Source organism: Hordeum vulgare, chromosome 5H, assembly GCF_904849725.1.
Source record: "Hordeum vulgare subsp. vulgare chromosome 5H, MorexV3_pseudomolecules_assembly, whole genome shotgun sequence".
Lineage (NCBI taxonomy): Eukaryota > Viridiplantae > Streptophyta > Magnoliopsida > Poales > Poaceae > Hordeum > Hordeum vulgare.
In genome coordinates this window covers 535,691,281-535,715,578 of record NC_058522.1, presented here as the reverse complement: position 1 = coordinate 535,715,578, position 24,298 = coordinate 535,691,281, and the positions used below count along the sequence as shown (strand labels likewise).

Sequence of the window (24,298 nt, the reverse complement as noted above, 5' to 3'; positions counted from 1 at the left end):
GATCCCGGTACGGAACACTGGACAGCGGTCAAGAATATCCTTAAGTACCTGAAAAGGACTAAGGAAATGTTTCTCGTTTATGGAGGTGACGAAGAGCTCGTCGTAAAGGGTTACGTCGACGCTAGCTTCGACACAGATCCGGATGACTCTAAGTCACAGACCGGATACGTATATGTGTTGAATGGTGGGGCAGTGAGCTGGTGCAGCAGCAAGCAAGAAGTTGTGGCAGCATCTACATGTGAAGCGGAGTACATAGCTGCTTCAGAAGCGGCTCATGAAGGAATTTGGATGAAGGAGCTCATCACCGACCTTGGAGTGGTTCCAAGCGCGTCGGGTCCTATGACACTCTTCTATGATAACACTGGAGCCATTGCCATAGCCAAGGAGCCTAGGTTTCACCGGAAGACGAAGCACATCAAACGCCGCTACAACTCCATCCAGGACCATGTCCAGAGTGGAGTGATAGATATTTGTAAAGTACACACGGATCTGAATATTGCAGACCCGTTGACTAAACCCCTTGCACGAGCAAAACATGATCAACACCATAATGCTATGGGTGTTCGATACATCACAATGTAACTAGATTATTGACTCTAGTGCAAGTGGGAGACTATTGGAAATATGCCCTAGAGGCAATAATAAAATGGTTATTATCATATTTCCTTGTTCATGATAATCGTCTATTGTTCATGCTATAATTGTATTAACAGGAAACAGTAATACATGTGTGAATAAATAGATCACAATGTGTCCCTAGCAAGCCTCTAGTTGGCTAGCTCGTTAGTCAATAGATGATCATGGGCATTAGATGTCATTGATAACGGGATCACATCATTGGGAGAATGATGTGATGGACAAGACCCAATCCTAAGCATAGCACTAGATCGTATTGTTCGTATGCTAAAGCTTTTCTAATGTCAAGTATCTTTTCCTTCGACCATGAGATTGTGCAACTCCCGGATACCGTAGGAGTGCTTTGGGTGTATCAAATGTCACAACGTAACTGGGTGACTATAAAGGTGCACTACGGGTACCTCCGAAAGTGTCTGTTGGGTTGGTACGAATCGAGATCGGGATTTGTCACTCCTTGTGACGGAGAGGTATCTCTGGGCCCACTCGGTAGAACATCATCATGAGCTCAATGTGACTAAGGAGTTAGTCACACGATGACGTGCTACGGAACGAGTAAAGAGACTTACCGGTAACGAGATTGAACAAGGTATAGGTATACCGACGATCGAATCTCGGGCAAGTTCTATACCGACAGACAAAGGGAATCGTATGCGGGATTGATTGAATCCTTGACATCGTGGTTCATCCGATGAGATCATCGTGGAGCAAGTGGGAGCCACCATGGGTATCCAGACCCCGCTGATGGTTATTGGCCAGAGAGGTGTCTCGGTCATGTCTGCCTGTCTCCCGAACCCGTAGGGTCTACACACTTAAGGTTCGATGACACTAGGGTTATAGGGAATTGTTATACGAGGTTACTGAAAGTTGTTCGGAGTCCCGGATGAGATCTCGGACGTCACGAGGAGCTCCGGAATGGTCCGGAGGTAAAGATTGATATATGGACGGATGGTTTCGGATACCGGAAGTGTTTCGGGCATCACCGGTAACGTACCGGGACTACCGGGACCACCGAAGGGGGGCAACGACCCCGGGAGATAAGGTGGGCCAAGTGGGGGTGGGAACCAGCCCCTAGGTGGGCTGGTGCGCCTCCCCACTCAGCCCATAGCGCAAGGGAGAGAAAGGGGGGCAAACCCTAGGCCAGGTGGGCCTAAGGCCCACCAGATGGTGCGCCACCCCCTCCTCCCCCCTCTGGCCGCCGCACCTCCCAACTGGGGGGCTGCCGCACCCCCTAGGGTGGGAATCCTAGGGGTGGCACCCCCTCTCCCCTCCCCCTATATATATCGGGCACTTTTGGCCATTGAGACACACGGTTTTCCCTCTCTCTCGGCGCAGCCCCGCTCTTCTTCCTCCTCTCCGCCGGTGCTTGGCGAAGCCCTGCCGGGAGACCTCGTCTCTCCATCGACACCACGCCGTCGTGTTGCTGGAGTTCTTCCCTAACCTCTCCCTCCTCTTTGCTGGATCAAGGTGCGGGAGACGTCACCGGGCTGCACGTGTGTTGAACGCGGAGGTGCCGTTGTTCGACACTAGACCGGAATCGCTACGAGTACGACTCCATCAACCGCGTTCTAGCAACGCTTCCGCTTAGCGATCTTCAAAGGTATGAAGATGCTCTTACCCCTCTCTCGTTGCTGGTCTCTCCATAGGAAGATCTGAATATGCGTGGGAAAATTTTGAATTTATGCTACGTTCCCCAACACTCGCCACGCACGCGGCTGCGCGTCTGCCACGCCCGCGAGCTGTTCGGCAATTTGTCTCGGCAATGGACTTCGACGACGAGGAGGCGTTCCCGGTGCTGCTGGAGTAGGAAGCCGATGTCGACGCCCAGGACTAAGAGCACCTCATGGTCCTCGCCGCTCTGACCGGCATGTTCGCCTGCAACGCAAAGCCGTGGGGAGGTGGCTCTACGCCGAGCCGGCTGAAGGCAAAGCAGAGGCATCGACTGGAAGGCTATTACTTGCTCTACACTGACTACTTCGCCGACGCTCCTCTGCACGGCGACAAAGTATTTCGGCGTCGTTATCGGATGAGCCGGAAGCTCTTCCTTAGGATTGTGAATTCCACCAGGGAATTCAACAGCTACTTCAAATGCAAAAAGGATTGCACCGACACACTTGGATTCACCTCACTCCAGAAGTGCACGACAACTATGAGGATGCTTGCATACGAAGCTCCCGGTGATCTTCTGGAAGACTATGGACGCATGGCCGAGTCCACCACTATTGAGTGTTTGTACAAGTTCTGTAGGGCAGCGATGGCATTGTTTGGACCACAATACTTGCGATCACCCAATGTTGAAGACACTGCTCGGATCCTAGCACAGAATGCAGAAAGAGGATTTTCTAGGATGCTTGGAAGTATCGACTGCATGCATTGGAAATGGAAAAACTTTCAATTTTCTTGGGAGGGGACGTACAAAGGCGTCAAAGGAGGTTGCAGTGTAGTACTTGAGGCAGTGGCCACACATGACCTCTGGATTTGGCATTCCTTCTTTGGTATGCCAGGAACTCATAATGACATCAACGTACTACAGTGCTCGAATGTCTTTGCCAAGCTTGTTGAAGGCCATGCTCCGCTTAACTACGAGGTTAATGGGCACCACTACAACAAGGGATACTACCTAGCAGATGACATCTATCCGAGATGGTTCACATTTGTGAACACTATCTCAAACCCTGCGCCAGGAGGCAAGAACTCCTACTTCGCCAAGCATCAAGAAGCTTGCAGGAAGGATGCCGAGCGGGCATTTGGTGTCCTCCTATCTCGATTTGCTGTTGTCGGGTATGTAACGACCAAGATGCGGTCCTTTCCGATCTGGGGGTCGAGGCCCCCGAATAGGAAAGAAGCGCATCTAAGCGTTTCGCAAGCAAATAACATAGCACAAAATAATATTACAAGTAGACAATTTGGGATTCAACTGTCTTCTTATTAATAACTCAGAGTTCAACGCAGATACAAACAAGGTAGTTCCGATGCGGACTACAAAACAAGGAAAAAAATGCTATGCTACCCGCTGCACGCCCACGATCACGACCACGGCTCAGTCCTCCGGATAGTTCACGTAAAGGCGGTCTGTCTTCTCGTCGTACTTCCACGCCAGCTGGGTGCCGTCGGGATCATCTGCCTCTGGGGTACCTGTACCTGTTGGGAGTTTCGGAGGAATCCGTGAGCCACGGGGACTCAGCAATCTAAGATCTTGGTGCCAGAACTAGACATGTTATTGGGTAAGGTAGGGATGAAGTGTTTCAGGCTGCATCAACCTATGCTTGATTTGTGGCTAACTTACGCAAAGTAGAAGTAAAGGTGGTCTACACTAACGGTCGGATTTACTTGATCACCAAGTGATCCTGAACACCTACCTACGGCATTCATAACCCCACCGTGTTCCCGATCGGAGAGAGATCTTCGAAGGGACAGTCACGGTTACGCACACAGTTGGCAGTTTTATTAGTTTATGTTTAAGTTTTCTAAAACCGGATGTTAACAAAATATTCCAAGTTGCCACATAACCGCGGGCACGGCTTTCCGAAAGATTAAACCCTGCAGGGGTGCTCCAACTAGTCCATCACAAACGAACACAGGCCGCAAAGGCATCCTCTATCACGAATCTCGTGATCTCGAAAGATTCCTTAGAGGAAAACCTCAACTCTTGGTGAAACCAAAGCTTCACTGGGATTCCTATACGCAAGATATACCGCTAAGGTAAGACAAGGCTAGCAGGACCTCCCGTCGTGTCGACGACCCTGATAAGAGCCGCATATCTCAGTCTCAGGACACGACAGATGAGCTAGACGTCGGGATGGCTAAACCTCTGGGTGACCAGTGGGGCCCCGGACATCGCTCGGTGGGACCAACACTCATGAGGAGCACTGGCCCGGGTTGTTGATTAAATTCCTCGGGGTAGCTATTCCCTATGCAGTTTATTATAAGGTGATTAGCAAATAGTACCAATGTTGGGTCCTGCCGGACAAGCCTTAACACTACGCGATTTATCGAGGGGGTCCCCATAACAACCCCGAACGTGTTAGGAGCGATCATTATGGAATCAAACACCGGTAACCGGTAACTAAGGCGGCAATAACGGAACAAAGCACCCGGCAAAAGGCTAGGCCTCCCGTCATTTACCAAGTATATAGGTGCATTAATTAAATAACATAATTTAATATCATGATACCAAGCTCATGTCATCACATGAGTTTAAAACACCTGCAACTAACAATGCTAACATTAGTAGCTGAGCATGCCTACTTAGCCACACAAGTTTGCTAGGAAAGAGTACGGTGTTTGGGCTCATGGCATATGAAGAGGCAATTTAATTTCAGTGGTAGGCAGCGAGCAATATGACATGGAAACGAAACTAACATAACAAGTCTAGAGATGGAATCAAGGTCATATCATCTTGCCTGTGATATCCGCAGCTTGGAATGGTTCTGGATCGTCCTGCACGTACTCTCCTGACTCCACGTATTCGTTCTCCGCTACCGGTGCTACCCAACATAAGAATAACAGCCAATGAACAGCAGCACCACAAGATGCAACAATCACATGATGCATGAGATGAAAGTTGAGCATGCACCACTATTTCTATCACTAGCACAAGCAAAATAAACTACAGCAAGTTTCTGGACAGAACTTTGCACTAAACTATTTTGACAGGTATGAGAATGACATGAACAGATGCAGCTCGTAAAAACGGTGCAAAACCATATAAGGAACATTGCAAACGGAGCTACGGATCAACGGGAATCAACGAAACAAGATATGAAGCCCTACGTGAAAGATTCAACACCACACACACAATTGGCACAAATCTGGTATTCCCAGGTAGCCAAGACATGTAATAACCCAACATGAATGAAATGGATCAAGGTAGAACACCACAACATCAATTAAGCTCAAACTTTGAACAAAATGGCAAAACTACATAATCTGCCAGAATCTGCATCTTAGCTGTTTGGGAGCAACATGCAACATAGCTACAGGTATTCAAACATGACAAATAATATATGTGGCTGTTTCCAACCAAGAACACTACAAGCCCCAGCAAGAATCACAGCAAAAGGAACTAAACTCTAGAAGATACAAGGCCACAAACTTTCCCAAAACCATCAGATCTCAGGGACTTAGTGAAAATTCCTGCACCTGAGTTTCTGTTTCTGTTCTGAAGATTTTTGACAGCAATCAAAACACAAGCTACTGGACTCCAAATGACTTGAAAATTGACAGGAAGCTTCACAAACATACCAGGTTCAAAATACTAGCACTGAACCAAGGCCAGTTTTCAACAGAATGACCAGCACATCCTCATCTACAGGGGAAGAAAATGTCTCCAGCATCCCAGACTTAGTGAAATTTTCAGAGTTCAAAAATCTGGAATTTTCCAGCCACATGCCCACTTTGTCTAGGCATAGTTTGCACACACATGTCACCAAGAGGTAATTGACACCACTATGGTGTTGATCACAAACCCCTACTATTAACACACAAAACCCCATGCCCTTGGGCTCCATCTATACCATGGAATCAAGGACCAAACTTTCAACAAAACTGCAAATGCAACTCCATAAGGTATTTCTTCTAAGAAGACAAACACATGGGTTGAGTATCATGTGCACAATGACAAAGTGACATGGGGGTTTGAACCCCATGTTTGTGTCATGCACATCCACAACACCCACACATATATCACACTATCACTAGCATCAAGCACAACAAAATATAATTCCTATGCTAACAAGAGAGTTTGCACACCCTCACATATGGGCATGTGATGGTACACACTCTCACATGCACCACAAGGAACACCCTAGGAATCATGTCATCCTCAAGGTGCAACCCCCACAATAAACTACCCATGTTTAACTAGTAAGCTCCACCTACACATGCTTATCCTAGCTAGCCACCTAGTGCATCACATGCACACCAAAACATGTGGTGAGGGGGAGGCATCCACACCCATAATAACACTCCACTAAATCTGAACATGCAAATAAACTACAAGCACAACATAGCCCATCTAAAGCTCATAAGATAGGGCTATACATGCTTAACTAGTGCAATCCACACACCTTAATGCACACCCACTTTCAAGTAACAAAACAACTAGCACCATCTCCTATCAAGGGTAACTTCACACTACAAAGGTACAAACACCATAAGTTCCCAAGGCTAGCAAACATCATCTATCCTCACTAGTGTGCAAAACTCACACACAAGATCATATGCACACATCTACACCAGCATGAAAGAATTAAATAGGCACCTTGCTACCCAAGCATAAGGAAGAGGAAGACCAAAATAAAAGACAGCAAAAATTAACAAAAATATGCCTCAGGGTCCTGGGAATCGAACCCAGTATCTCCTGGTACACAGCAGCACCACCTAGCCACTACACCACTCTCACCAAGTCGACAGGTTAAGGGAAGAGAACAGGGTATCATATCCCTGATGCTCTTGCGCAGGAAAAACAATAAAACAAACAAAACAAACAGTGCCGAGGGGGGAATCGAACCCACTCCCTACTCGTCAGGCTCACAGCACCACTACCACTGGACTACGGCACGACTTCTGATCTAGTACGCGCATGAAAAGAAACTGAAGGGATTCTCCCGAACTGATCTGCCCTCTGAACTACCTTACTCAACAGAGACACAGCAGGCAACTTACGCAGATCCATCTGCTCACTCCAATGTCGACGGGGAAGCACCCCGTCCGCGTCGCTGCTGGCACGAGGGGGAGATCCACTTCTACTGCTACGAGCCTACCTGTCGCTCTGAAAAAGAGATACACACGCAAACACCTGCTGCCTTGGGTCCTGCTAGACAAAAGCCTGGCGACAGAGAAGAAGGCGCACGCCCTCTGCCGCAGCGGCTCATCGCACTGGATGGAGGCGAGCTCCTGCTCCTACCACTACCAAACAACAGCAACACCCTACCACACCATGCTACGCACACGCACAACTCTCTACTCTCTGACGAACGGCAACAGAGAAGAAACGAAGAACCCTACTTCGGATCTTGACCGAACCAAGGAGGAGGAGGCAAGGGGGCGATGATCCTCACCTTGAGGAGAAGAGGGGGCGCCGATCGGGAAGGAGGAGCGCCGGAGGGGAAGAAGGCCGTCGACGAAGAAGTCCCTGAACTGCAGAACCGAAGGAGAGGAAGAAGACATCGCGGGCACGTCCTCGACGGGCTCGGGGTCGTCGGTGTGGCCGATCTCCGGGGCCTCTAGCGCCGGGAATGGATCGCAGGGATCCACCCCGAGCGCCCAAACATGGCGACGGCGGCGAACGGAGGCGGGGGCGCGACGGTCGCCGGCGATGGCCTTCTGTTCTTCTGTGCTACTCCTACAAGTGCCTTACCTGACAGAGGAGAGGGGGAGAGAGATGGCGAACGAGATGGTGGCGGCGTGAGATGGGAGGGAAGGAGGAACCCTTGATGAGGGGAAGAGGGCACGGACGCCAACGCGCTTAAAAGGGGGACCTCGACGTCCGTGAGACCTCACGGCGTCAACTTTCCTCCCCCTCTCGGCCTGACGGAGAGGAGACGCGCGGGGGAAGGAGAGACGGTGTCAGGGAAAAAGAAAGGAGGGGGGGTCTCGCCTGGGCTGCCGCTGGATAGGGGGAACATGGGCCACCGAAGGGAGGAGGCCCATGCTACGCCAGGGGGAGAGAAGAAAACGTTGGGGGGGGGTTTCTATTTAGAAAAACACACATGGAGGAAAAATAATACACAAGATAAAACTACTGGGATAAATTCAAAAGGAAATACCCCCTGGTCATAAGGAATTATGGCCTAATAGAATAAAATAGGAAAACAATATTTGGAGCCACTTGGAATAAATGCAAAACAGTAATTAATTTACTGTTTTGGGTTTATTTGCACCTATAAAATCAAAGAACAAAACATCAAATTCACACATCATCATAACCACAATTAACTCTAACCACAAGACATTTTAGAATAACTTTTGGGAAGATAGAATTTTGACATGAGATAATAGGAGGGAAAAGGATTTTAACTAGCAAATAGCTTTGAAATTACCTAGCACTCACTCCTACCCATCACACACCAACATCACATGCATCACACAATATAATACAATACCACAACATCACACCTCGCAAGATCACATGCAATCATAACATGACATAGAATCATAAGGTATGGCAAGGATGGTATGGCATGGATGCATGCATGCAAAAGCAAAATAGAAGGTGGCACATGAATTCATACATGCATAGAAACTCTCATGACAAAGTCAAGGTGGTCCCACATGAAAGGTTACAAAAAGGGAAAGACCTACACTTGGGGCATTACAAACTCTCCCACACTACAAAGAAGATCTCGACCTCAAGATCTAAGACTGAAAGAAATCAGGAAATTCGGAACGGAGGTGATCCTCGCGTTCCCACGTAGCCTCTTTATCGGAATGGTGTGACCACTGCACTTTGAGAAACTTGACAGACTTGTTACGGGTCTTGCGCTCAGTCGCCTCGAGAACCGCAACTGGATGCTCGCGATAAGAAAGGTCAGGCTGAAGATCGATATCCTGAAGATGCACAGTGCGCTCGGGGTTTTTGAAACACCTCCGAAGCTGAGAAACATGGAACACATCATGGACATTTGCAAAGGTTGACGGAAGCTCGAGCTGGTACGCAAGGTCGCCCCTCTTGCCAACCACTCTGAACGGACCAACGAAACGAGGCGCAAGCTTGCCTTTGATGCCAAAACGCTGCATACCCTTCATAGGCGACACCTTGAGATAGACAAAATCATCAAGCTCATACGACATGTGACGGTGCTTGCTATCATAATAGCTCTTCTGACGGGACTGAGGTGCTCTAAGGTTGTCGCGAATGATCTGACACATCTCCTCAGCTTCTTCTATCATATCATTGCCAAGGATCTGACGCTCGCCTGTCTGGGACCAGTTGAGCGGAGTACGACACTTCCTGCCATAGAGAATTTCAAACGGAGCCTTGCCAGAACTAGCTTGATAACTGTTGTTATACGAGAACTCCGCGAAAGGCAGACAATCCTCCCACTTCATGCCAAACGAGATAACACAGGCTCTCAGCATGTCCTCAAGAACTTGATTGACTCTCTCCACTTGACCACTAGTCTGAGGATGGAACGCTGTGCTGAAGCGGATCTTCGTGCCCATAGCAGACTGAAAAGAGTCTCAGAACTTGGAAGTGAAGATACTCCCGCGATCTGATGAAATCATCATAGGTACATCGTGCAACGAGACAATCCTCGAGGTGTACAACTCTGCCAGCTGAGCTGCTGAAATGGACTCCTTGACTGGAAGGAAATGCGCCACTTTACTCAATTTGTCGATGACGACGAAGATAGCATCATTGCCCTTCTTGGACTCCGGAAACCCTGTGACGAAGTCCATCTCAATGTGATCGAACTTCCACTCGGGAATCGACAAAGGCTGCAAGAGGCCCGCTGGTCTTTGATGTTCTGCTTTCACCCTTCGACATACATCACACTCATTAACGAATTGCGCAATTTCCCGCTTCATACGGGTCCACCAGAAAGTCTGCTTCAAGCCGTGGTACATCTTGGAACTTCCAGGATGAATAGAAAGCAGAGAATTATGAGCTTCTTCCATGATCACCTTCCTGAGATCACCTTTCGGACGACAAGGCGGTCCTCGAAAAACAAAGTGTCCCTGGCATCCACAGTGAAACACTTATACCTGGGAAGACTCTTTCCCACGCCAATCTTGACCTTCTTCACCATAGTATCAAGTAGCTAAGCTGCTCTAACCTGATCTTCCAAGGTAGGAGAGATCTGAAGGTTCGCAAGAAAACCCTGAGGAACCAGCTGAAGATTGAGCTTCCTGAAAGACTCAGAAAGACCCGGCTGGAGAGGTTGCAGAATCAGACTGTTGCAATATGCCTTCCTGCTCAATGCATCTGCCACAACATTTGCCTTGCCTGGCGTGTACTCAACACTCGGATTAAAATCCTGGAGCATTTCCACCCAACGTGTTTGCCGAAGATTCAAGTTAGGCTGAGTGAAGATATACTTGAGGCTCTTGTGATCGGTGAAAACTTCAACCTTACGTTCCAACAAGAGATGTCTCCAAGTCATCAAGGCGTGCACCACAGCTGCTAGCTCGAGATCGTGCACAGGATAGTTCTTCTCCGCACGCTTCAGCTGCCTGGAGGTATAAGCAACCACCTTCCTATCTTGCATCAAGACTGCACCGAAACCCTGGAGAGAAGCATCGCAAAAGACCTGGTACGGCTTGGAATCATCCAGAGGAGCCAATACCGGAATGGAGGTAAGCTTCTCTTTGAGTGTATCGAAAGCCAGTTGACACTCTGCAGACCACACATACTTGACACCCTTCTGAAGAAGACTAGAGAGCGGCTTGGCGATTTTGGAGAAGTTCTCAACGAATCTTCTGCAATATCCGACAAGACCGAGAAAGCTTCGAAGCTGCTTCACATTCTGCGGAGGTTCCCATTCAACAATGGCTTGAACCTTGGACGGGTCAACCTTAATGCCCTCGGCAGAGATAATATGCCCAAGATAAACCACTTCTTTCAGCCAGAACTCACACTTGGAAAACTTGGCATACAACTTGTATTCTCTCAGTTTATCAAGCACCAACCTGAGATGTTTCTCATGTTCTTCCTCATCCTCAGAAAAGACCAAAATGTCATCGAGATAGAGCAAGACAAACTCATTCTTGAATGGCAAGAAAATATAGTTCATCAATCGGCAAAAAGTCGGAGGAGCATTAGCCAGACCAAAAGACATGACCGTATACTCATACGAGCCAAAACTGGTCCTGAATGCCGTCTTCAGAATGTCTTCCTCGCGAATGCGAATCTGATGATAGCCCATTCTGAGATCAAGCTTGGAGAATACTTTAGCACCTTTCAGCTGCTTGAACAACTCATTTATGTTCGGAAGTGGGTATTTGTTCTTGATTGTCTTCTTGTTCAATGGGCGGTAATCGACACACAGTCGGTCCGTACCATCCTTCTTTTTGACAAACAGAACACCACATCCCCACGGAGACGAGCTTGGTCTGATCAAACCCAAACGCTCCTGCTCACCGAGTTGCTTCTTGAGTTCCTTCAACTCTTCTGGACCCAGCTTGTACGGCCGCTTGCACACTAGCTCTGTGCGTGGCTCAAGCTCAATGACGAACTCCAGTTCACGGTGCGGAGGCATCCCTGGCAGCTCTTCAGGAAACACGTCTTGATATTCGCAGACTACTGGAACTTGCTCAATGGGATTGATCTCACCCTTTTCATTCAAAGAGAACAAGCGGACTGTGTCATCGCACGCCGCGAATATAATCACATCCTCCGAAGAGTGGGTCAGTTTCACTTCTTTAGCTGCACAATCAATTGATGCTTTGTTCATGGCCAACCAGTCCATACCAAGGATCAAATCAATGTCGGACTTGCCCAAGACATACGGAGAGGTCAGAAAAGCATAATTGTCCAACTTGATAGAAACATCGGGAGCACGGGTGCTAGCATGCATGAACTTGCCTGGTGAAACTACTGACAACGGACTAGGAAGCTCTTCAACAGGAACATTATGCTTGGATGCAAATGGAATGGAGAGGAACGAATGCGAAGCGCCAGAATCAAACAAGACTTTAGCAGGAAAATCATTGACTAGGAGATTACCCATGATCACATCCGATGAATTTTCTGTCTCAGCTGCGTTCACCATGTTGACTCGAGCTGATCTGGGGTTGAACTTCACAAGAGCGTTGCTAGGAGGTTTGCCTGGAGGAGGAGGCGGCTGACGGAGCTGAGAAGTGCATTTGTTGGCATAGTGACCCTTCTGCCCACATTTGTGACAAGTGACATCTGCTGGCTGCCGGAACTGAATCTGAGGAGGCCCTTGCTTCTGATGCTGATATCTCTGCTGGAAGCCAGGGTTGAGTGGGCAGGAAGAACCACGTCCACCTGAGTGCTTCGGCTGCTGAGAGTGCCGAGGAGGAGGAGGAGAAACCCAAAACCTATGTTGCTTCTGAACCACCTGAGTCGAGGAAGAGCTGGAATCTCTGAAACGTTTCTTGGAGTTCTCCACCCTGAGCAAGGCTGCCTCTGCTCTGAGAGCTAAGTTGTATAATTTGTCAAACTCCTCAGGATCGTGCAAGGCAAGTGCTAACTGCAAATCCTCCTTTAAGCCACCCCTGAACTGATAGATCTTGCTCTTCTGATCCGGAACATCCTGCAGGGCGTAACGGGCCAGCTCGTGGAACTCGACATTGTACTTGTACACAGAATTGCTGCCCTGCTTCAAGCGCCTGAACTTCTCACGCATCTCCTCAACAAAACTGGAAGGGATGTAGTGGGACCTGAAGTCATGACAAAACTCGTCCCAAGACATCACCCTGCCACCTCTGGAGTCCTTCAGCTTCTGCCACCAAATAGAAGCCTGCCCCTTCAACTGAAACGTTGTAAACTTGACATAGTCCTCTGGACGCACATTGCTACACTCAAAATGCTTGTTCATATCACGGATCCAATCTTCCGCATCAAACGGCTGGTCGCAAGAAGTGAATGTCTTAGGCTGGTTTGACAGGAACTGACTCAAACTGGCGAAGTGATTGCCACCCTGCTGGAAAATGCCCTGCTGATGATTGGGTCTCTCGTGGATCAACTGCAACAGCATCTGCGTGTTTGCATTGGTAGCTGCCATCATCACCTGCCAGGCCTCTGCAGGAGGAGGCGGCGGAGGAGGAGGAGGTGGAGGCGGCATATCCTCACGCGCTGGGGTCTGACGAGTTGGTGGAGCCATCCTGAAGACGGACGGCATATTAGCCCATAGAATAATTGAAGATATTGCTGAATCAAAAGACAGAATATCTGAATAGAATTTAGCATTGCACTCGAACAACATAACAAGAGTGCATCCTCAAAGTAACAGACGACAAAATTCCGATAAGGGCCACTGCAAACAAGTGTGAGCTAGAACTGCTCGGAACAAACATACGACCGAGATTTCCCAAACCTCAATCAAGCGTCTGTAGGAAGATAGTCCTATAAGATACTACTAGATATCCCACCTATGAATTCCCGAAATAACTGGTCATGCAATCAGGCACACGGATACAAGGAGTATTTCACACAACTCCTAAACTAACCCGTCACCTGTATCACATCCTTCAACACATGACCAACACCTCGGACCTTCATCTACAACAGATCCTCGTGATCACAACAATACAACGTGTGGTAGTACCCCCGAACAATCTACACCAGTACTGGGGACATCGGGGTTATCTCACCACTACCCGTATTGAAGCAATAACGAACACCCTCCATTCTTAGATACTCAGAAATCTGAATGATGGCGATGTGAGCGATAATCCCTCGAGCTCAACTCCCCTGATACTTAGAGCAGATAGGAGGCACCAGGACATGATTCCGTCACATCGAAATCATATAGATTTCACAAATACCCGCGTGATCCTAAAAAAAAATTTGAGCGAGAAAAGGAGTAGAGTTAAAGATTTCCTAAGACGGAAGCCTCACCAGAGCAAGGAAGAGGAGAAAAAAGAAACCTACTCTCCGATATAACTACGACTCAAAACATCTTCGAGACTCGACTCGGCCAAATACGATCACACAAAGGCTCCTATGGTCGTAAGGCTCTGATTACCAACTTGTAACGACCAAGATGCGGTCCTTTCCGATCTGGGGGTCGAGGCCCCCGAATAGGAAAGAAGCGCATCTAAGCGTTTCGCAAGCAAATAACATAGCACAAAATAATATTACAAGTAGACAATTTGGGATTCAACTGTCTTCTTATTAATAACTCAGAGTTCAACGCAGATACAAACAAGGTAGTTCCGATGCGGACTACAAAACAAGGAAAAAAATGCTATGCTACCCGCTGCACGCCCACGATCACGACCACGGCTCAGTCCTCCGGATAGTTCACGTAAAGGCGGTCTGTCTCCTCGTCGTACTTCCACGCCAGCTGGGTGCCGTCGGGATCATCTGCCTCTGGGGTACCTGTACCTGCTGGGAGTTTCGGAGGAATCCGTGAGCCACGGGGACTCAGCAATCTAAGACCTTGGTGCCAGAACTAGACATGTTATTGGGTAAGGTAGGGATGAAGTGTTTCAGGCTGCATCAACCTATGCTTGATTTGTGGCTAACTTACGCAAAGTAGAAGTAAAGGTGGTCTACACTAACGGTCGGATTTACTTGATCACCAAGTGATCCTGAACACCTACCTACGGCATTCATAACCCCACCGTGTTCCCGATCGGAGAGAGATCTTCGAAGGGACAGTCACGGTTACGCACACAGTTGGCAGTTTTATTAGTTTATGTTTAAGTTTTCTAAAACCGGATGTTAACAAAATATTCCAAGTTGCCACATAACCGCGGGCACGGCTTTCCGAAAGATTAAACCCTGCAGGGGTGCTCCAACTAGTCCATCACAAACGAACACAGGCCGCAAAGGCATCCTCTATCACGAATCTCGTGATCTCGTCAGATTCCTTAGAGGAAAACCTCAACTCTTGGTGAAACCAAAGCTTCACTGGGATTCCTATACGCAAGATATACCGCTAAGGTAAGACAAGGCTAGCAGGACCTCCCATCGTGTGGACGACCCTGATAAGAGCCGCGTATCTCAGTCTCAGGACACGACAGATGAGCTAGATTTCAGGATGGCTAAACCTCTGGGTGACCAGTGGGGCCCCGGACATCGCTCGGTGGGACCAACACTCATGAGGAGCACTGGCCCGGGTTGTTGATTAAATTCCTCGGGGTAGCTATTCCCTATGCAGTTTATTATAAGGTGATTAGCAAATAATACCAATGTTGGGTCCTGTCGGACAAGCCTTAACACTACGCGATTTATCGAGGGGGTCCCCATAACAACCCCGAACGTGTTAGGAGCGATCATTATGGAATCAAACACCGGTAACCGGTAACTAAGGCGACAATAACGGAACAAAGCACCCGGCAAAAGGCTAGGCCTCCCGTCATTTACCAAGTATATAGGTGCATTAATTAAATAACATAATTTAATATCATGATACCAAGCTCATGTCATCACATGAGTTTAAAACACCTGCAACTAACAATGCTAACATTAGTAGCTGAGCATGCCTACTTAGCCACACAAGTTTGCTAGGAAAGAGTACGGTGTTTGGGCTCATGGCATATGAAGAGGCAATTTAATTTCAGTTTTAGGCAGCGAGCAATATGACATGGAAACGAAACTAACATAACAAGTCTAGAGATGGAATCAAGGTCATATCATCTTGCCTGTGATATCCGCAGCTTGGAATGGTTCTGGATCGTCCTGCACGTACTCTCCTGACTCCACGTATTCGTTCTCCGCTACCGGTACTACCCAACATAAGAATAACAGCCAATGAACAGAAGCACCACAAGATGCAACAATCACATGATGCATGAGATGAAAGTTGAGCATGCACCACTATTTCTATCACTAGCACAAGCAAAATAAACTACAGCAAGTTTCTGGACAGAACTTTGCACTAAACTATTTTGACAGGTATGAGAATGACATGAACAGATACAGCTCGTAAAAATGGTGCAAAACCATATAAGGAACATTGCAAACGGAGCTACGGATCAACGGGAATCAACGAAACAAGATATGAAGCCCTACGTGAAAGATTCAACACCACACACACAATTGGCACAAATCTGGTATTCCCAGGTAGCCAAGACATGTAATAACCCAACATGAATGAAATGGATCAAGGTAGAACACCACAACATCAATTAAGCTCAAACTTTGAACAAAATGGCAAAACTACATAATCTGCCAGAATCTGCATCTTAGCTGTTTGGGAGCAACATGCAACATAGCTACAGGTATTCAAACATGACAAATAATATATGTGGCTGTTTCCAACCAAGAACACTACAAGCCCCAGCAAGAATCACAGCAAAAGGAACTAAACTCTAGAAGATACAAGGCCACAAACTTTCCCAAAACCATCAGATCTCAGGGACTTAGTGAAAATTCCTGCACCTGAGTTTCTGTTTCTGTTCTAAAGCTTTTTGACAGCAATCAAAACACAAGCTACTGGACTCCAAATGACTTGAAAATTGACAGAAAGCTTCACAAACATACCAGGTTCAAAATACTAGCACTGAACCAAGGCCAGTTCTCAACAGAATGACCAGCACATCCTCATCTACAGGGGAAGAAAATGTCTCCAGCATCCCAGACTTGGTGAAATTTTCAGAGTTCAAAAATCTGGAATTTTCCAGCCACATGCCCACTTTGTCTAGGCATAGTTTGCACACACATGTCACCAAGAGGTAATTGACACCACTATGGTGTTGAGCACAAACCCCTACTATTAACACACAAAACCCCATGCCCTTGGGCTCCATCTATACCATGGAATCAAGGACCAAACTTTCAACAAAACTGCAAATGCAACTCCATAAGGTATTTCTTCTAAGAAGACAAACACATGGGTTGAGTATCATGTGCACAATGACAAAGTGACATGGGGGTTTGAACCCCATGTTTGTGTCATGCACATCCACAACACCCACACATATATCACACTATCACTAGCATCAAGCACAACAAAATATAATTCCTATGCTAACAAGAGAGTTTGCACACCCTCACATATGGGCATGTGATGGTACACACTCTCACATGCACCACAAGGAACACCCTAGGAATCATGTCATCCTCAAGGTGCAACCCCCACAATAAACTACCCATGTTTAACTAGTAAGCTCCACCTACACATGCTTATCCTAGCTAGCCACCTAGTGCATCACATGCACACCAAAACATGTGGTGAGGGGGAGGCATCCACACCCATAATAACACTCCACTAAATCTGAACATGCAAATAAACTACAAGCACAACATAGCCCATCTAAAGCTCATAAGATAGGGCTACACATGCTTAACTAGTGCAATCCACACACCTTAATGCACACCCACTTTCAAGTAACAAAACAACTAGCACCATCTCCTATCAAGGGTAACTTCACACTACAAAGGTACAAACACCATAAGTTCCCAAGGCTAGCAAACATCATCTATCCTCACTAGTGTGCAAAACTCACACACAAGATCATATGCACACATCTACACCAGCAGGAAAGAATTAAATAGGCACCTTGCTGCCCAAGCATAAGGAAGAGGAAGAGCAAAATAAAAGACAGCAAAAATTAACAAAAATATGCCTCAGGGTCCTGGGAATCGAACCAAGTATCTCCTGGTACACAGCAGCACCACCTAGCCACTACACCACTCTCACCAAGTCGACAGGTTAAGGGAAGAGAACAGGGTATCATATCCCTGATGCTCTTGCGCAGGAAAAACAGTAAAACAAACAAAACAAACAGCGCCAAGGGGGGAATCGAACCCACTCCCTACTCGTCAGGCTCACAGCACCACTACCACTGGACTACGGCACGGCTTCTGATCTAGTACGCGCATGAAAAGAAATTGAAGGGATTCTCCCGAACTGATCTGCCCTCTGAACTACCTTACTCAACAGAGACACAGCAAGCAACTTACGCAGATCCATCTGCTCACTCCAACATCGACGGGGAAGCACCCCGTCCGCGTCGCTGCTGGCACGAGGGGGGAGATCCACTTCTACTGCTACGAGCCTACCTGTCGCTCTGAAAAAGAGATACACACGCAAACACCTGCTGCCTTGGGTCCTGCCGGACAGAAGCCTGGCGACAGAGAAGAAGGCGCACGCCCTCTGCCGCAGCGGCTCATCGCGCTGGATGGAGGCGAGCTCCTGCTCCTACCACTACCAAACAACAGCAACACCCTACCACACCATGCTACGCACACGCACAACTCGCTACTCTGTGACGAACGGCAACAGAGAAGAAACGAAGAACCCTACTTCGGATCTTGACCGAACCAAGGAGGAGGAGGCAAGGGGGCGATGATCCTCACCTTGAGGAGAAGAGGGGGCGCCGATCGGGAAGGAGGAGCGCCGGAGGGGAAGAAGGCCGTCGACGAAGAAGTCCCTGAACTGCAGAACCGAAGGAGAGGAAGAAGACACCGCGGGCACGTCCTCGACGGGCTCGGGGTCGTCGGTGTGGCCGATCTCCGGGGCCTCTAGCGCCGGGAATGGATCGCAGGGATCCACCCCGAGCGCCCAGACATGGCGACGGCGGCGAACGGAGGCGGGGGCGCGACGGTCGTCGGTGATGGCCTTCTGTTCTTCTCTGCTACTCCTACCAGTGCCTTACCTGACAGAGGAGAGGGGGAGAGAGATGGGGAACGAGATGGTGGCGGCGTGAGATGGGAGGGAAGGAGGAACCCTAGATGAGGGGAAGAGGGCACGGACGCCAACGCGCTTAAAAGGGGGACCTCGACGTCCGTGAGACCTCACGGCGTCAACTTTCCTCCCCCTCTCGGCCTGACGGAGAGGAGACGCGCGAGGGAAGGAGAGACGGCGTGAGGGAAAAAGAAAGGAGGGGGGGTCTCGCCTGGGCTGCCGCTGGACAGGGGGAACATGGGCCACCGAAGGGAGGAGGCCCATGCTGCGCCAGGGGGGAGAGAAGAAAACGCTGGGGGGGTTCTATTTAGAAAAACACACAGGGAGGAAAAATAATACACAAGATAAAACTACTGGGATAAATTCAAAAGGAAATACCCCCTGGTCATAAGGAATTATGGCCTAATAGAATAAAATAGGAAAACAATATTTGGAGCCACTTGGAATAAATGCAAAACAGTAATTAATTTACTGTTTTGGGTTTATTTGCACCTATAAAATCAAAGAACAAAACATCAAATTCACACATCATCATAACCACAATTAACTCTAACCACAAGACATTTTAGAATAACTTTTGGGAAGATAGAATTTTGACATGAGATAATAGGAGGGAAAAGGATTTTAACTAGCAAATAGCTTTGAAATTACCTAGCACTCACTCCTACCCATCACACACCAACATCACATGCATCACACAAGATAATACAATACCACAACATCACACCTAGCAAGATCACATGCAATCATAACATGACATAGAATCATAAGGTATGGCAAGGATGGTATGGCATGGATGCATGCATGCAAAAGCAAAATAGAAGGTGGCACATGAATTCATACATGCATAGAAACTCTCATGACAAAGTCAAGGTGGTCCCACATGGAAGGTTACAAAAAGGGAAAGACCTACACTTGGGGAGTTACACGGTACCCCACTCAGACCTGGCCGAAAGATCAATTGTGGGAAGTCATGACTTGCTGTGTCATCTTGCATAACATGATCATTGGGAGCAAGCAGGAAGAGCCAGTGTTTGACACTGAACCATATTATAGACAAGGTCCTCTTGTGCAAGTTAATCACCAGCTACCAGCAACCTGGACTACCTTCCTCAACATCCGACAGGAGATCCGAGACACATAGATGCATTAACAACCGCATGACGATTTGGTGGAGCACATATGGAGGCTCAAGGGCAACGCCTAGCTCGATGTGTGATGAATTATGGATTTTTATTTGTTGAAGTATTTTGATTTGTATTAATTTTTTGAACTATTTTTGATTTGTATTGATTTCTGTGATGAACTATGTGATAAAAAAATAAAGGATCTGTTCAATTTGTGCCAAGCACGTCGAATATGGACCAAAATTGGTCCCAATTTGTGCCAAAAGTAGGTCAATTTGCGTCAAAAATAGGTCAATTTGCGCCGATAGTGGGCCGAAATCTCCAGGGTACGCTCCAAGTGCATTTTCGGATCCAGGCGGTCGGAAAGATAGCGATCGACGACACGACAAACTTCGTCTAAGCAACGAAGCGAACCGCCTACACGAGGATAGGTGTGGAAAGATCCGAGATGATCCATCCTCGTATAAAATTGCACTGACCATTCATGTTCCCTCCGAACCCAAACGGTGTTGTGAGAGATTGATAGTGTTGGAAATATGCCCTAGAGGCAATAATATAGTGGTTATTATTATATTTCCTAGTTCATGATAATTTTCTATTATTCATGCTATAATTGTATTAACCGAAAACCGTAATACATGTGTGAATATATAGATCACATTGTATCCCTAGTGAGACTCTAGTTGGCTAGCTCGTTGATGAATATATGATCATGGTTTCCTATCATGGACATTGAATGATGATGTGATGAACAAGACCCAATCCTAAGCATAGCACTAGATCGTGTTGTTCGTCTGCCAAAGCTTTTCTAATGTCAAGTATAATTTCCTTAGACCGTGAGATTGTGCAACTCCCGGATACCGTAGGAGTGCTTTGGGTGTACCAAACGTCACAACGTAACTGGGTGGTTATAAAGATGCACTATGGGTATCTCCGAAAGTATTTGTTGGGTTGTACGAATTGAGACCGAGATTTGTCACTCCGTGTGACAGAGAGGTATCTCTGGGCCTACTCGGTAATCCATCATCATATTGAGCTCAGTGTGACTAAGGAGTTAGTCACGGGATGATGTGTAACGGAAGGAGTAAATAGATTTGCCGGTAACGAAATTGAACAAGGTATAAAAATAATATAAAATACACAAAAGTGATAATATAGTAGCACTTAATAATAAAAAAATGTATATACTTTTGAGATGTATCAAGCTACCGGCCACAAACTCAAAGAGGGGCCCATTAGGACTTCAACATTTTGTTCAAGAGGAAGCTTCAACCAAAAAGTAGGCGGAACTCGAGACGATCTCGGGGGCTACGGACGACACATGCTACTGAAGATGGCAGAGCCGTCGGGAAGTCGGTCTGAACTCGTGGCCCAACATGCAAGGTGTTGCCAAGGCCCCTTGCCCTACAGGAAGCCATCCTTGTGGAAGATTCTCGCTTTGGTAGCAACTGGACTCTACGTGAGTTACTTAAATGTGTAACCAGAGGCACCGTCCTCCGTTTTAAGGCGAGGTCATGGGTTATTCGAGTAATCTGACATTATTGTCATAGTCTTGACATCATTATCACCACATACGTTGTTACCCTCCCCCATCCACCCCAATACGAGATGTTTTCACCATTAATCAAATTCAAAGCAGGGTAGGGTATTGCCTTCATGATGAGAGTCCAAAGTCGGGTAAATTCTCCATGTGTGACACCCTCTGATAATTCTGGTCGAGCGCACCCTCCTATCAGGGCTACTAGTGGTTTCTAGTACCATCATCATTCTCGTTGTGTGTTTAGTGGCTTAGGGTGCCTAGATGAGATGCAAGGGTGGTACCTAACGAAAGCTCGGCTCACCGGTGCCGGCATTGGCGGCGCCTTCGGGTGTTGAGTCCCCATGGGGGACCATGTCACAGTTGGCCGTGTATGGAACTAATGAGCCCATACACCCCATGCCTCCTCTCCTCTCTATAGGTACACTAGCGTAAATAAACCAGCACGTTGCCCAAATTGCCATTGGATGCCAAATCTTGAATTGTGCTCCTCTTCAATTCCACTGCATGGGTCTCGCGGCGTTGCACCATATCGTAGGCGCATGATCCTTTTTCTTCTTGATGACATGTCGCATGGCTGCATGGTCACCACACGTTGACGTTGTGCTCTAGGCCTATACGGCTATACAGGTCCTTGTGAGTTGCCATGCATGCCTCCGTTTATAAACCTCGAGCACGTCGAAGATCGATCGAGCCCCTCTTCCATCCATTCATCATGCTTATCTGTTCCAAAGTTCAAGGGGCCGCTCCAGCCGCGGTGGACAATGCCATCTGTCTTTCACAAGCCGATCTGCTTCCAAGAAGAAACGAAAACAGAGGCAACAGCAGCACACTCTACTACCCTTTTATTCTATTATTATTTTTACTGCCGGTCTGGTCACCTCGCCGCCAGATCAGACAATGACTGGGCTATCGTATGGAGATAGCTAGCTAGGAGAGTGATTGACGAAGGCGGCGACGGTGGCCATATGCATGGCGGCCTTGGGCGACTGGAGGTTGTTGAGGAAGTAGCAGTGCCCCTCGCCGGGCGTCTCGTACAGCCGCGCCTTCCCGCCCCAGCCGCTGCCCCGGAGCGCGTCCACGTACGCCCCCTGCCACGGCCCCAGCCGGTCCTGCCCCGACCTGGTCACCAGCACGCGCGCCGCCCCGAGCCGCCGCCACGCTTCCGCCGGCAGCGCCATCGGGTCCACGTACGGGTGCTCCGTCCCGTACCGCCCCGCGCAGATGAACCCCCACGCCCGCTCCGCCCACGCGCTCGCGTGCCCGCCCAGGAAGTAGGGGTCCAGCAGCGCCACGCCCTTGATCGGCGGTCTGATGTCGCCGGCGTCCTGCCCACCCTGCTGCCCCGCGCGCATTGCCAGGTTGTGCGCGATGTTGCCGCCGGCGCTGTCCCCGCCGACGAACAGCCGGGACATGTCGCCGTACTTGGAGAGCCAGGAGGAGCCGGAGCCGGAGCCGCGGCTGGCGTTGGAGAGCACCCACTGGAGCGCCGTCCACGAGTCGTCGTAGGCAGCCGGCAGCGTGTGCTCCGGCGCGAGGCGGTAGTTCACCGACACGGCGATGACGCCCGCCCTGGCCGCGAGCGCGTTGAGGTAGTTGTGGTACACGGGGCCAAAGGCCGACTCGACGACGAACGCGCCGCCGTGGAAGTAGAGGAGCACTGGCAGCCTGCCGTGCCTGCCGCGGGTGCTCGGCCGGTAGAGCCTTACGGCGAGGCCCGTGCCCTGGTCGACGACGACGTCCGCGGAGGCGACGCCCGTGCGCGCGTCCACGGACGGCGGCACCACGCTGGTGCCCATGAACCGCTGCACCCGCCCGCTCTCGTACTGGATGAGGAACGGCGTGAAGTCGAACTTGACCGCCTCGCCGTCGGCGCGGCCGCGCAATGCCGAGGCCCCCTCCCCGAGCGCGAGCAGGAGCAGCAAGGCGAGCGCGGCCATGATGGCTGGCTCAGAGCACGGAGCACGGAGGGAGGGGACAGTGCGCGCGGCTGCGAGTGACCCGCACTGTGCCGCGGTACTCTACTCCCGGTGCGCGCACGCACGCACGCACGCTTATATACATGCACGCACGCACGCACCGGTCGACGCGGCGGACACGGTGGGCAGCTCGCACCGGGACGGGTGGTCGATGGTGCGCGAGCTCCTTGTGCGTGAAGCGACGGATGGCGTGCGTGGCAGTCAATGCGGAGCATACGCTGGGTGGCGTTCCGGTAGTGGGGCGGCACGGCGGAGCACACTGGCGCGCGAGCCATTACTAGTGGTGGCCCGTAACCATCCGGCGCCTAGTGCTTAAGTGCGCGGACCTATCCTCCCCGTCCATCGTCACCCACACTCAGCCTCAGGCTCAGGCTCAGGCTCAGACAAGCCGTCGTAACTGGCGCGTGGTTAATCAAGACGGGCGCAGGCTATGTTACTAGTACGAGTATTACAAATAGACAGACAAACCGTTGGTTAGTAAACACAGGAGTCGTCAATCAAACGAACCAACGCCTACGCTGTTCATAAACACACGAGTCGTCAGTCACGGGCCTAGTCCATTAAAGCCAAATGTTTTGGAGCGCTACGTACGTACTACTACGTGTGCACGATGGCGGCTCCAGTTGGCTTCTGCGGTCGAAGATCGGCCGTTGTAGACCCAGCGTGTCATCTTGGTGCCTTGTGGGTAAGTTGTGACCCTAGGCGAGCTACTTTCCACGAGCACTTTGCATTGTGTCCTCCCGTCGTGCGAGCGTT

At 49.1% G+C, this 24,298-nt stretch overlaps 1 protein-coding gene across 1 annotated transcript; it reads right to left on the bottom strand.

The window, feature by feature from the left end:
• Positions 1 to 22,222: 22,222 nt before the first annotated feature.
• LOC123398530 (probable carboxylesterase 2) lies at positions 22,223 to 23,739 on the bottom strand. Its single transcript, XM_045092994.1, has one exon. The coding sequence runs from the start codon at positions 23,501 to 23,503 to the stop codon at positions 22,490 to 22,492; it is 1,014 nt and encodes a 337-aa protein (XP_044948929.1). The 5' UTR covers positions 23,504 to 23,739; the 3' UTR covers positions 22,223 to 22,489.
• Between the last annotated feature and the right edge of the window lie 559 nt (positions 23,740 to 24,298).